Source organism: Leucoraja erinacea, chromosome 14 (genome assembly GCF_028641065.1).
Source record: "Leucoraja erinacea ecotype New England chromosome 14, Leri_hhj_1, whole genome shotgun sequence".
Taxonomy (NCBI): Eukaryota; Metazoa; Chordata; class Chondrichthyes; order Rajiformes; family Rajidae; genus Leucoraja; species Leucoraja erinaceus.
The window spans coordinates 51,826,329-51,840,779 of record NC_073390.1 but is presented as its reverse complement, the minus strand read 5'-3'; the positions used below and the strand labels follow the sequence as shown (position 1 = coordinate 51,840,779).

At 44.8% G+C, this 14,451-nt stretch overlaps 1 protein-coding gene across 1 annotated transcript in view; it reads left to right on the top strand.

Moving 5' to 3' along the window:
* Positions 1-7,404, top strand: part of pxylp1 (2-phosphoxylose phosphatase 1) — a 142,085-nt gene extending 134,681 nt beyond the window's left edge. The window contains 3 exon segments of the mRNA XM_055646416.1: positions 2,950-3,089; positions 6,299-7,044; positions 7,046-7,404. Of these exon segments, the coding sequence (XP_055502391.1) occupies positions 2,950-3,089; positions 6,299-7,044; positions 7,046-7,228 (1,069 nt within the window). The 3' untranslated portion in view covers positions 7,229-7,404.
* The last annotated feature ends 7,047 nt before the right edge of the window (positions 7,405-14,451 follow it).

The following is a 14,451-nucleotide window of genomic DNA, read 5'->3' as shown; positions in this document are numbered from 1 at the left end:
GTTCCTTTTTTGATTAAAGTGACATTAAATTGATTTTTTTTTTAAAGTCCAATTAATCAAAGGGCTTGGTGCAGAATATAAATAAATTTGCCATAGAACAGTCGAGCGCAGGACCAGGCTGCATACACTGTAATGGCACATTTGTAATGATGATTTTTTTTCTCCTGCTGATTAGATAGCAAGCAACACAAGCTGTTCACTGTACCTCATTACACGTGACAATAAACTAAACTAAACACTAAGAAACTGAACTAGACAGGCTCTTCAACCCACAATGTCTATGTCGAACATGATGCCAAGTTTAATTAATCTCAAATGCCCCCCACGAGATTAAATGTGATGTACATTTTGTTCACATTTTCCAACTTTTTTGCTCCCTTCCACCAACCCACCAGTTGCCAAGGTGAGATTTCACTAAGTTTGCCAGCATGTTAAGCTATTCAATTACCAGAGGTGGTCACTTCCTGAGCGTTCTATCCTTCGTGCATGTGAGACCTATTCTACTGGTATTTACCAACTAACATAAACCTTAAGGAGACTAACTAAAATAAACAATGTTGCCTATTGAGAACCATGTGTTTGAATCCCTTTACGATCGATACGATAGAACTTTATTTGTCCCAGGAGGATTGGACTGGCAACATTCATAAAACACAAGGCACGTGAAACATGAAATTAGAGTGACGAGTGGAAAGGATTGGGGATGTGCAAAGATTGGTGGGGGGGAGTCAGTCTATCCAACGACAGAAGTGGGAGGAGTTGTACAGTTTGATAGCCACAGGGAAAAAGGATCTCCTGTGGCGTTCTGCACTGCATCTTGGTGGGACTTGCTGAAGGTAGTCCTCAGGTTGACTAGTTTGTCCTGGAGGAGGTGAGCTGTATTGTCCAAGATGCTCCGCAGTTTGAGGAGCATCCTCCCCTTCGAGAGTTTCTCCAGCATTTGGTGCCTCTCTTTGGCCACGGCATGCGTAGTCTACCGGCTTATTGCGAGGTTGTGTGATGATAATTAGTGCAAAGAACACGAGATACAGCTCGCAGACGCCTGACTCGGTCACTGATGTGCAGGAATGGGAATTTGGGTGAGATTCTACATCTGTCCCCCATTCAATTAATGGCTGGCAAGAGTTAGTGTTCTCTGGAGAATGGAGAGAAAATGTAAGCAAAACCAGATAATATCAGTTTGCTGCTAACAAAAGCAAAGTGAGAAACAAATTCTGCACAGAGCAAAGGCAAGACTTTTCATAGCATTCAGATTCATTTACCATAGCACACTGGAGGGTGCAATGAAATTCCTTGTTTGCAAGAAGTTTGGAGAACACAGTATCTTCTATTATTATATAAAACTTTGTGGCTGCCGCCTGCCATCCGTCCGTCCGGCTACCGGCTGCCTTTCTGCCTTTTGATTCGTTCCATCGTGTGATGTCACCATGCCCAATACTCGCAGATGTCCAATCAGAATGGATCCATTTACATGGACGGCTGCTCCTTCCTATCAGCTTCCAACACACTTCAAAACAAAGTTGCAAGACAGGAACACTCTGAACTTTTCACCTCAATGGGATATCACAGCAAGTGCTTCAACAGGAGGGGGAGGGCCAATTGGTATTGCAATTGGAACTGCTGCAGCAGGCAGGGGAGGTGCAATTGGAATTTTTTTTTAATCCACTGCTGAGGGAGGCAGGGGAGTGCTGGAATCTTACATTTGGGAACGGGTTCAGTTCCGTTGGAGGAGACGGGTGCATGGTGGAATGTTGGGTTGGGGGATCACACCATTGGGGGAGCAGACCCAACAGGTCTGCACTTGGTCTAGTATTATAAAACGCTGGAGTAACAATAGACAATGGACATTAGACAATAGGTGCAGGAGTAGGCCAATTTGGCCCTTTGGCCTTCAGCGGGACAGGCAGCATCTCTGGAGAGAAAGAATGGGTGACGTTTCGGGCCAGAACCCTTCTTCAGAAGTGTCGGCATGGACTTGGTGGACCGAAGGGCCTGTTTCCACACATACACTGTTTGTACTGACAGCTTTACGGGAAGTGTCAGATCCAAGAACATTAATTCTGAGGGATGCTTTGATCTAACAATGATAGTCAGGAAACTTTCAGTGCAGGAATGGAAAGATAATAAGGAAAATCTTGCATTAGAAGCCTGCAGTAACTTTTTTAAGAGGAACTTCACTTAAAATGTCACCACGCCGTTGCACCACTTTAAAGTTTTATCTGAGATTTAATGTAAGTAAGTAAGTAAGTAAGTTTTATTGGCGAAGTATTCACATACAAGGAATTTGCCTTGGTGCTCTGCCCACAAGTAACAACATGACATACCCTGACAGTTCCAAATGACTCAGAAAACACTAAACATTAATAATAATAAAACATTAATGACAAAACACCATTGATCAAGCATGTGAACCAACAAAATACCAGATCAAAGGGAGGCTACAGATTTTTGGCTGTTGAGTAGAGCAACTACTCATGGATAAAAACTGGTTTTATGTCTGGTTGTGGCAGCTTTGACAGTCCGGAGTCGCCTTCCAGAGGGAAGTGATTCAAAGAGTTTGCACTTTCGGGTTCATTTTAAGTTACTGTTATTTGTTTTTAAATCTCTGAATGGGCTCGGTGAGGGAAAGAGAGATGATCTTGTGTGCAGGCAGATATTATGTAAAATGCTAACAATTCCCCAGGGAATTATCAACATTTCCACATGTAACTGTCAATGACTTTGGGATTTCCTCGCAAATGGAGTTGCATTGTAGTTCACCACGACACTGGAATTGGACTTGGGGAGATCGGCCGGACAATGCAATGTTATGGCACACTCACATTGAGGGGTGAGAGATGATCTTGCCCGCTCACTTCCTGGCCCTTGCAGTGTACAGTGTTGTTTTTTGGAATATCTCCTTTGACATCCTGGCCTATTAAGGTGTTTTTTTTCTCTCTCTGTTACAAGGGAACCTTCTCATCGGCTGCTGAAGGACTTTATAAAGACCAGGAACAATGCAGCTAAGGGCCAATTGGACAGCCCCTTGAACAACATTGCTCTCCTTCCCAGCCACACTGTTTGCGAGATGGGGGAACTAACACAAACAGGTGAGGCAAGGAGAAAATGACAATGACGATCGAGGCCATTCGGCCCTTCGCGCCAGCACCGCCATTCATTGTGATCATGGCTGATCGTCCCCTATCAATAACCCGTGCCTGCCCTCTCCCCACATCCCTTAACTCCACTAGCCCCTAGAGCTCTATCTAACTCTCTTAAATCCATCCAGTGACTTGGCCTCCACTGCCCTCTGTGGCAGGGAATTCCATAAATTCTCAACTCTCTGGGTAAAAAAGTTTTTTCTCACCTCAGTCTTAAATGACCTCCCCTTTATTCTAAGACTGTGGCCCCTGGTTCTGGACTCGCCCAACATTGGGAACATTTTTATGCATCTAGCTTGTCCAGTCCTTTTATAATTTTATATGTTTCTATAAGAATCCCCCCCCATCCTTCTAAACTCCAGTGATAACAAGCCTAGTCTTTTTAATCTTTCCTCATATGACAGTGCCGCCATCCCAGGGATCAATCTGGTGAACCTACGCTGCACTGCCTGAATCACAAGGATGTGATTTAATTGGCCTCAATCACAAGGACATGCTGCAAATCCCAATATGGATCTTGCACATGTCCACTCTGGCCGTATGTCAAGTAGAAGAACTGGAATATGAATGAACTGCAGATGCTGGTTTCAGCCGAAGATAGACACAAAATGCTGGAGTATCTCAGCGGGACGGGCAGCATCTCTGGATGGAAGGAATGGGAGACATAATGTGTCGAGACCCTTCTGAAATGTCACCCATTCCTTCTATCCAGAGATGCTGCTTGTCCCGCTGAGTTACTCCAGCATTTTGTGTTTATCTTTGGAATATGATGCGTATGTCTGTGGAGAGAAATGGTTGCCTTGGTAATAAACTACCATTGTTGGCATGCTCAATACAGAATGTTCAATAGGACAGGTTTAGAGGGATATGGGCAAACACAGGCATGAGCGATAGTGGTGGACTGGTAGAGCTGCTGCCTCACTGACCCAGAGACCTGGGCTTGATCTTGTCTTCAGGTGCTGTCTGTGTGGAGTTTGCACGTTCTCCCTGTGACCACGTGGGTTTCCTCCAGGTGCTCGTGTTTCCTGGCCCCATCTCAAAGACGTGCGGGCTTGTCAGTTCATTGGCCTCTGCAAATTGCCCCTCATGTTGAAGGAGTGGATGCGTAGATGGGATAACATGGATAACACTAGTGTGAATGGGTGATCAATGGTCGGTGTCGACTTGGTGGGCCGATAGGCCTGTTTCCATGCTGTATCACTAAACTAAACTGAAATAATTGCCTTTAAAATACCAATACTTATGCATACTCTTTCATGATACAGCGTATCTTTAACAGTGGGTATCACAGGCTGATGAATGTTTAGTTTTCACATATTTGAGTTATGGCCATACAAGTTATAGTCATTGACATGGTCATACAGCAGGGAAACAGGAGCCCTTTGGCCCAACTTGCCCACACCAACCCATACCAACCCCCACTATCCCACCTGCCTGTGTTTGACCCATATCCCTCTAAACCTGTCCTATACAGGTACATATCTAATTGCTTCTCAAGCTCAAGTTCTAGTTACATTTATTGTCACATGCACTATTTGGTACAGTGAGATTGGAGTTACCATACAGCCATACGAATAAAAATAACACAACATGACCATCCCCACACAGTGGAACCAACGTTCCCCACTGTGAGGGAAGGCAATAAAGTTCAGTCAACTTCCTCTTTCTTCACCCGTGGTCGGGGCCTTTGAGCCGTTCGCAGTTGCCGCTATGGCGGGCCCTCTTGCAATAGTCCCTGCCTCAACTACCTCCTCTGGCAGCTGGTTCCCTACACCCACCACCCTTTGCGTGAAAAAGTTCCCCCTCAGACTCCTATGAAAGGGCCCGTCCCACTTTCAAGACCTAATTCATGACCTTTTTTACTCGTGGACATTTTTCATAAGGCTAGAAAAAAGCCCCGACCTACTTGATGCCACGAGTACCTACAACTAGCATCACAACCTACCTACAACCTCCTGCCACCTTGTGAAGACCATGCTGCAAGTATGATTCAAGGGCAAACTCACAGAGGTTGTGAATTAGGTCGTGAAAGTGGGACAGGCCCTTTAATCTTTCCCGCCTTACCTTAAACCTATGCCATCTGGTTCTCATAGAAACATAGAAACATAGAAATTAGGTGCAGGAGTAGGCCATTCGGCCCTTCGAGCCTGCATCGCCATTCAATATGATCATGGCTGATCGTCCAACTCAGTATCCCGTACCTGCCTTCTCTCCATACCCCCAGATTCCCTTAGCCACAAGGGCCACATCTAACTCCCTCTTAAATATAGCCAATGAACTGGCCTCGACTACCCTCTGTGGCAGAGAGTTCCAGAGATTCACCACTCTCTGTGTGAAAAAAGTTCTTCTCATCTTGGTTTTAAAGGATTTCCCCCTTATCCTTAAGTAGGGGTAGGGAATCTCTCGATTCCCCTACTCTGGGCAAGAGACTTTGTGCGTCTACCCGACCTATCCTTTTTGCACACCTCTATGAGATCACCTCTCATCCTCCAAGTGTCAGCCTATTCAACCTCTCCCTATAGTTCAGACCCTTGAGTCCTGGCAACATCCCTGTAAATCTTCTCTGTAACCTTTCCAACTTGACAACATCTTGTCTATAACATGGTGTCCAGAACTGAACATGATACTCTAAATGATGCCTCACCAACATCTTATAGAACTGCAACATGACCTCCCAACTTTTATCCTCTATGTACACTGCATTAAATCAGTGACAACACTGTATTTTGGACCGAGTAACATTTTTACTGTCATAAGAATAGAGAAAAGTGTAACAAAGATCAAGTCTTAACAGTAATTTGAACCCAACGTTTAGTTTCGTTTAGAGATACAACATGGAAACAAGACCTTCGGCCCACCGAGTCCACACTGACCAGCGATCCCTGCACACTAACACTATCCTACACACACTAGTGACAATTTTACATTCACACCAAGCCAATTAACGTACAATATTGTATGTCTTTGGAGTGTGGGAGGAAACCGAACATCTCAGAGAAAACCCACGCAGGTCACGGGGAGAACATACAAACTCCGTACAGACAGCACCCGTAGTCGGGATCGAACCCGGGTCTCTGGCGCTGTAAGGCAGCAATTATACCGCCCATGCCCGCAGGGTTAGAAACGTTTTTGTTAAGTCTTGTGTTGTTTCCCTGCAGGTGTAGTCCAGCATCTCCTGAATGGGGAACATTTGCACGGCAAGTACATTAGGAATCACAGGCTGCTGCCCGACAACTGGACAATGAAGCAACTGTACGTGGAATCGACAGGGAAGAGCCGTACACTGGAGAGCGGGCTGGCACTACTGTACAGTCTGTTGCCGAGATTTGACTGGGGTAAGATCCGGGTCCGTCACCAGTGGAGCACCATCTTCTGCTCCAACAGTTGTGACTGCCCCATGCGCAACCACTACCTGGAGGAAGAACAACGGCGACAGTACAACCTGCGCGTGAAGAATAACGAGTTGGAGCGGACGTACATCGAGATGGCAAAGATTGTGGGGGTCCCCACCAGGCAGCTGAGAGCGGCCAACCCCATCGACTCGCTGCTGTGCCATTTTTGCCACAACGTCTCGTTTCCCTGCACCGAACAGGGATGCATCAAACTGGAGCACTTCAGGGCCATCAAGGCCCATCAGCTAGAGGACGAGCAAGACAGGCAGAGAAAGAAGCTGTACTATAAGTATGCACTGCTTGCAACCCACCCGATATTAAACCAGACCGTCACACGCATGCAGCGGATCACGCAGGGAATGAAGGACGAGATATTTGCTCTTTACTCCGCCCACGACGTCACAGTGGCGCCCATGCTAAGTGCTTTGGGCATCACCCACGCCAGTTTCCCTCGATTCGGTGCCCGGTTAATCTTCGAAATTTGGCAAAACGGAAAGGACAAAAAGAAGAACTTTTGTGCGCATCCTTTATAACGGTGACGACGTCACATCCCAGACCTCGTTCTGTTCCGGACTCAAAGCACATTCCAAACGCCTCTGCCGTTTCGAGAATTTTTTAAATTTTGTACGAAAGGATGTGTTTGCCGTTTTCAACAGCACAAACTATTACGATGCATGCCACAGGAGGGTGTTTTGAGTATTTCAACTGGTGGAGATTCAGTGTAATTGCTATGTGTTGTGAATTTTAATTGTTACAAATTGGAACTTGTGACATTGTTTGATGATAATATTCTTTCTCCGATAGCAGAGTTATTTTATTTCCAGTGACAATAAAAGATCATGTGGATTAGTTTACATGATTTTGCCTTTCAGGGATTTTATTAGCAATACTATTATTAATGACTAATTAATTACTAATTACTATAATCCTAGTGCGTGCGCTGGAGGATGAGGGATGATATTATAGGGGTGTATAAAATCATGAGGAATAGATCAGGTAGACACACAGAGTCTCTTGTCCAAAGTAGGGGAATTGAGAACCAGAGGGCATTGAATTAAGGTATGGGGGGACAGGTTTTATGGGAATCTGAGGGGTAACATTTTCACACAAAGGGTGGTGGGTGCATGGAACAAGCTGCCGGAGGAGGTAGTTGAGGCAGGGACTATCGCAACGTTAAGAAGCAATTAGACAGGTACATGGAGAGGCCAGGTTTAGAGGGAATCCTTGTGATTGAGGCAGTGCAGCGTAGGTTCACCAGATTGATCCCTGGGATGGCGGGACTGTCATATGAGGAAAGATTGAAAAGACTAGGCTTGTATTCACTGGAGTTTAGAAGGATGAGGGGAGATTTTATAGAAACATATCAAATTTTAAAAGGACTGGACAAGCTAGATGCAGGAAAAATGTTCCCAATGTTGGGCGAGCCCAGAACCAGGGGCCACTGTCTTAGAATAAAGGGGAGGTCATTTAAGACTGAGGTGAGAAAAAACATTTTCACCCGGAGAGTTGTGAATTTATGGAATTCCCTGCCACAGAGGGCAGTGGAGGCCAAGTAACTGGATGAATTTAAGAGAGTGTTAGATAGATAGAGCTCTAGGGGGGCTAGTGGAATCAAGGGATATGGGGAGAAGGTAGGCACGGGTTAATGATAGGGGACGATCAGCCATGATCACAATGAATGCCGGTGCTGGCTCGAAGGGCCGAATGGACTCCTACTGCACCTTTTTTCTATGTTTGTATGTTTCTATGATATGGGCCAAGCCTAGGCAGATGGGACTAATGTAGATGGCATATGTTGGTCGGTGTAGGCAAGTTGGGCCGAAGGGCCTGTTTCCACACTGTGACATTTAGATAGGACATGGACAGGAATGATTTAGAGGGAATGAGCCTAACCGGGCAGGTGGGACTGGTGTAGATGGGGCAATTGTAGGCAAGTTAGGCCGAAGGGCCTATTTTCATGCTGTATGACTCTGTGACTGTCTGATCAACACTTTCTCATGAAAGTACACACCCTTCAGATCTCTGTCTTTCATAGCTCCATAGATGCTGCCGCACCCACTGAGTTTCTCCAGCATTTTAGTCTTTCAACCCTTTTTTGAATGGAATTGGTCCATAGGTTTATATGCACTTGGACAGGTAAGAATGAGTTAGAGATAATATCTCCCAGCAGGTAAAATAAAATGACCAAGCTTTCACACCCCCATGTACGGATGAATTTTCAGCTCCTTCAAAGACTATTCTCCCCTCATGAGATCAGAAGTGATATTGTGTAAACCAGTGCCATAGGGCATTTGGCCCTTACCCCTCTAAAACTGTCTCGTCCATGCACCTGTCCAAATGAGGGAACATATGAACATTGGTGGTGGGGAAACTGCTAGAGGCAGTTATTAAAGATGGGATAGCAGCACATTTGGAAAGTGGTGAATTCATTGGACAAAGTCAGCATGGATTTATGAAAGGTAAATCATGTCTGACGAATCTTATAGAATTTTTCGAGGATGTAACTAGTAGAGTGGATAGGGGAGAACCAGTGGATGTGTTATATCTGGACTTCCAGAAGGCTTTCGACAAGGTCCCACATAAGAGATTAGTATACAAACTTAAAGCACACGGTATTGGGGGTTCAGTATTGATGTGGATAGAGAACTGGCTGGCAGACAGGAAGCAAACAGTAGGAGTAAATGGATCCTTTTCACAATGGCAGGCAGTGACTAGTGGGGTACCGCAAGGCTCAGTGCTGCGACCCCATCTATTTACAATATATATTAATGATTTGGATGAGGGAATTGAATGCAACATCTCCAAGTTTGCGGATGACACGAAGCTGGGGGGCAGTGTTAGCTGTGAGGAGGATGCTAGGAGGCTGCAAGATGACTTGGATAGGCTGGGTGAGTGGGCAAATGTTTGGCAGATGCAGTATAATGTGGATAAATGTGAGGTTATCCACTTTGGTGGCAAAAAACAGGAAAGTAGACTATTATCTGAATGGCGGCCGATTAGGAAAAGGTGAGATGCAACGAGACCTGGGTGTCATGGTACACCAGTCATTGAAAGTAGGCATGCAGGAGCAGCAGGCAGTGAAGAAATCAAATGGTATGTTAGCATTCATAGCAAAAGGATTTGAGTATAGGAGCAGGGAGATTCTACTGCAGTTGTACAGGGTCTTGGTGAGACTACACCTGGAGTATTGCGTACAGTTTTGGTCTCCGAATCTAAGGAACGACATTCTTGCCATAGAGGGAGCACAGAGAAGGTTCACCAGACTGATTCCTGGAATGTCAGGACTTTCATATGAAGAAAGACTGGATAGACTCAGCTTGTACTCGCTAGAATTTAGAAGATTGAGGGGGGATCTTATAGAAACTTACAACATTCTTAAGGGGTTGGACAGGCTAGAAGCTGCAGGAAGATTGTTCCCGATGTTCAATATCTGGGGAAGTCCAGAACAGGATGGGGTGGGACTTGGACAGTTTAAGGATAAGGGGGCAAATTTCTTTTAGGACAGGCGAGATGAGAAAAACATCATTTTTTTATTCACACAGAGAGTAATGAATCTGTGGAATTCTCTGCCACGGAAGGTAGTTGAGGCCAGTTCATTGGCTATATTTAAGAGGGAGTTAGATGTGGCCCATGTGGCTAAAGGGATCAGGGGGTATGGAGAGAAGGCAGGTACGGGATACTGAGTTGGATGATCAGCCATGATCATATTGAATGGCGGTGCAGGCTCGAAGGGCCGAATTGCCTACTCCTGCATCTATTTTTCTATGTCTATCCAGTCTATTTTAGAAACAACTATTTTATAAATATTCTATTAACTACTATACAATCCCGGTAAAGGGGCTAGCATCTGGCTTGGGCCGATGGGCCGAAGGGCCTGTTTCCACTGTATCACTCAATGGCTCAATGACCCTACACATGAAGAGAAAAATGAAAGAAAACACAATTTAATGAGAAATGGAATGATGATGATTACCTTTCAATATTAATCAGAGGTTGTGAGCACTTTTCATTGCCTACTAAATAAATTTACTACGCTATGCAGTCATCAAAATTAGCCTAAACCTGGTTTGGATCCGATAGTTTTTACTGAAGGTTCTGATCTTAATCGGTGGGATGCTCGGATTGCTATAATTATCCTGTAGTTCCCCAGCAGAAAGTCGGAGAAGAGAGAAAGAAAGAGAGGGGGGGGGGGAGCACTTTTCATTGCCTACTAAATAAATTTACTACGCTATGCAGTCATCAAAATTAGCCTAAACCTGGTTTGGATCCGATAGTTTTTACTGAAGGTTCTGATCTTAATCGGTGGGATGCTCGGATTGCTATAATTATCCTGCAGTTCCCCAGCGGAAAGTCGGAGAGAGAGAGAAAGAGGGGGGGGGGGGAAGAAATCAGCCAGCTACAACCAGATTATTTTACCAATGTCTGAACTGTGAAGCAGAGGATTAGATTCTGTTGCCTATGCTAAAAAAAACAGCAAGATATTATTTAATAAGGCACGTTTTGTGTTTCCAATTTGCAAAAACGTGTCAATGGAACTTGTTTTATGTGCATGGAAATCCCAGCCTCTGCAAGCGGTCTCTGGAGCAGTGCGAACCAGTATCGTTTGTCCAACTGCTGTGAATTAACCCAAGGGCCAGGAAAAGGGGCACAAATAGCTAGAGTAACTCAGCGGGACAGGCAGCATCTCTGGAGAGAAGGAACGGGTAACATTTCAGGTCGAGACCCTTCTTCAGGAAGAGTCTCGACCCGAAACATCGCCAACTACTTCTCTCCAGAGATGCTGCCTGTCCCGCTGAGTTACTCCAGCTTCTCCTGTCTATCTTCGGTTTAAACCAGCATCTGCTGTTCCTTCCCGCACAGGAAAAGGGGCAGATGGGCCTTGTGAAACCAGAGCAAAGAAACATCGTCAGATCTCAGGGAGACATTTGCTTTCAATTTGGACCTAAGTAGTGTTTTGGGTAGAGGACAAGTTGAGGAATTGCAACTGCAGGAAAAAGAACCAAATCCCAGAGGTAGAAAGGTCTCAGATGCAAACAGAGCAGTGAAGGGTTACAACTACAGTCCTGTGAGGATGAAATGAAACAGAACTAGCACAGAGGAAATGAAAGTACAGATTAGAGGAAAAGGAGAACAAAGTTTGACTAAAATAAATAGAATCCGCTGTTTTAGTTTTTAGTTTTAGATGCAGCGTGGAAACAGACCCTTCGGCCCACCTAGTCCGTGCCGACCAACTATCCCCCATTCACTAGTTCTACCCTACACCCAAGAAAGAATTACTGAAGCCAATCACCCTACAAACCTGTACATCTCTGGCGTGTGGGAGGAAACTAGAGCACCTGGAGAAAACCCACGTGGTCATGGGGAGAACGTACAAACTCCGTACAGACAGCACCCGTAGTCAGGATTGAACCTGGGCCTCTGATGGTGTAAAGGCTGAATCTCCTCCGCTGCACCACTGTGCTGCCGACTTGTTAAGATTCATACGCACCTACATTTGGAAATATTTACCTAGTGAGATGTTTTTAATATCTGTTATTTAATTACATATGAGTGCTGGGTTGCCAAAATACACAATGGCACAACTCATGTTTTACGGCTCATTTACTGCAGAATGATAGCATTTCTTAAGGGGAGGGAAATGCTAGCACATAATATTTACTGGCTAGACAGCATCTTAGGGAAAACTATTGTCCATTGAAATTATTACACAAGATAGAACGTTGTGTAATACTGTTCTGTACAGCACAGGAACAGATTCTATGACCCTCAATATCCTTGCCAAACATAATGTCAACAAACTAATCTCCTCGACCTGCACGATCCATATCTCTCCATTTCCTACATATCCATTCGTTCTCTCCAAAGATGCTGCCTGTCCCGCTGAGTTGCTCCAGCATTTTGTGTCTACTTTCAATTTAAACCAGCATCTGCAGTTCTTTCATATACCCGACATATATCCATGTTTCTATTCAAAACCCTCGCAAATGCTTCCATTGTATCTACCTCCACCGTATATTTACTGACAATCGAACAGTGACATTCTTACTTGCAGCAGCTTAATAAGCTGGTAAATGCAATACACACAGATAAATATATAATAACCAACAACGTATTCATAGAAATAGAAAAACATAGAAATTAGGTGCAGGAGTAGGCCATTCGGCCCTTCGAGCCTGCACCGCCATTCAATATGATCATGGCTGATCATCCAACTCAGTATCCTGTACCTGCCTTCTCTCCATACCCCGTGATCCCCTTAGCCACAAGGGCCACATCTAACTCCCTCTTAAATATAGCCAATGAACTGGCCTCAACTACCCTCTGTGGCAGAGAGTTCCAGAGATTCACCACTCTCTGTGTGAAAAAAGTTCTTCTCATCTCGGTTTTAAAGGATTTCCCCCTTATCCTTAAGCTGTGACCCCTTGTCCTGGACTTCCCCAACATCGGGAGCAATCTTCCTGCATCTAGCCTGTCCAACCCCTTAAGAATTTTGTAAGTTTCTATAAGATCCCCTCTCAATCTCCTAAATTCTAGAGAGTATAAACCAAGTCTATCCAGTCTTTCTTCATAAGACAGTCCTGACATCCCAGGAATCAGTCTGGTGAACCGTCTCTGCACTCCCTCTATGGCAAGAGGAAGAGCTATTCAATACATTAATGGTTGCATTTGTTGTCACGTGTACTGAGGTACAGTGAAAAGCATTTTTGTTGCTTGTTGTCTAGTCAGTGGAAAGACTGTGCATGATTACAGTCGAGCTGTTCACAAAGTAGGTATTATAATAGTGCAAAAACCTAAGTCCACAGTGTTAACCAAAGAACCTCGTTCACTTCTATATCATCTGACTTGGAAATATGTTCCTGATCCGGCATCATTACTGGATCCAATGCATGGAAATTCCCCCTCAACGGTAACTTCACCTGAAGAATTGCAGTGGTTCAATAACCTCTCATGGGTAAATATAATGGGCAGTACTCATCTTGCCGATCCCAACAGCGCATAGATGAGAAATGTCTGATGAAGGGTCTCGACCCGAAATGTCACCTGCGGCAGATGTCCCAGATGTGTGGGACCGCCCTGAGGGGGGGGGCGGAGAACAAAGGACGTGGTGCGGGATAGCTTTGTCAGCGCCCTTTATGTAACCACTCTTTGCATACCTTGGGTATCCAAAACAAAGAATTTCACTGTGACATGCCACATGTGACAATAAAGTAATATTTATTCATTCATTCACTCTCCAACGATGCTACCTGAACCTCCGAGTTACTCCAGCATTTTGTGTCTATCGTCGGTGAAAACCAGCATCTGCAGTTCCTCCTTACACATCATATAAGAATAATTAAACTCAAATGGACATCAAGACATTAAGAAATATCAAGTGTTTAAGAAGGAACTGCAGCTGCTGGAAAATCAAAGGGAGACAAAAATGCTGGAGGAACTCAACGGGTGCAGCAGTATCTATGGAGCGAAGGAAATAGGCAATGTTTCGGGCTGAAACCCTTCTTCAGACTGAAGGAAATAGGCAACGTTTTGGGCCGAAACCCGGAAGGGTTTCGGGCCGAAACGTTGTCTATTTCCTCCGCTCCATAGATGTTGCCTCACCCGCTGAGTTTCTCCAATATTTTTGGCTAACTAGGAAATATCAAATGCTGGAATAACTTAGTAGGTCAGGCAGCATCTCTGGAGATAAGTGATCTCAAATTGGGACATTTTTTCAGGCTGAGAATCTGAAGAAGGCTCCCAATTTTGAAGGGTCACCTATACATGTTCTCATAAGTTCATGTCACAGGAGCAGATGTAGGCCATTGAGCCCATCAAGTCTATTCTTCCTTCTATCATAACTGATCTATCTTTCACTCTCAATCCAGTTCTCCTGCTTTCTCCCCATAACCCTTGACACCCTCAGTAATCAGTTATCTGTC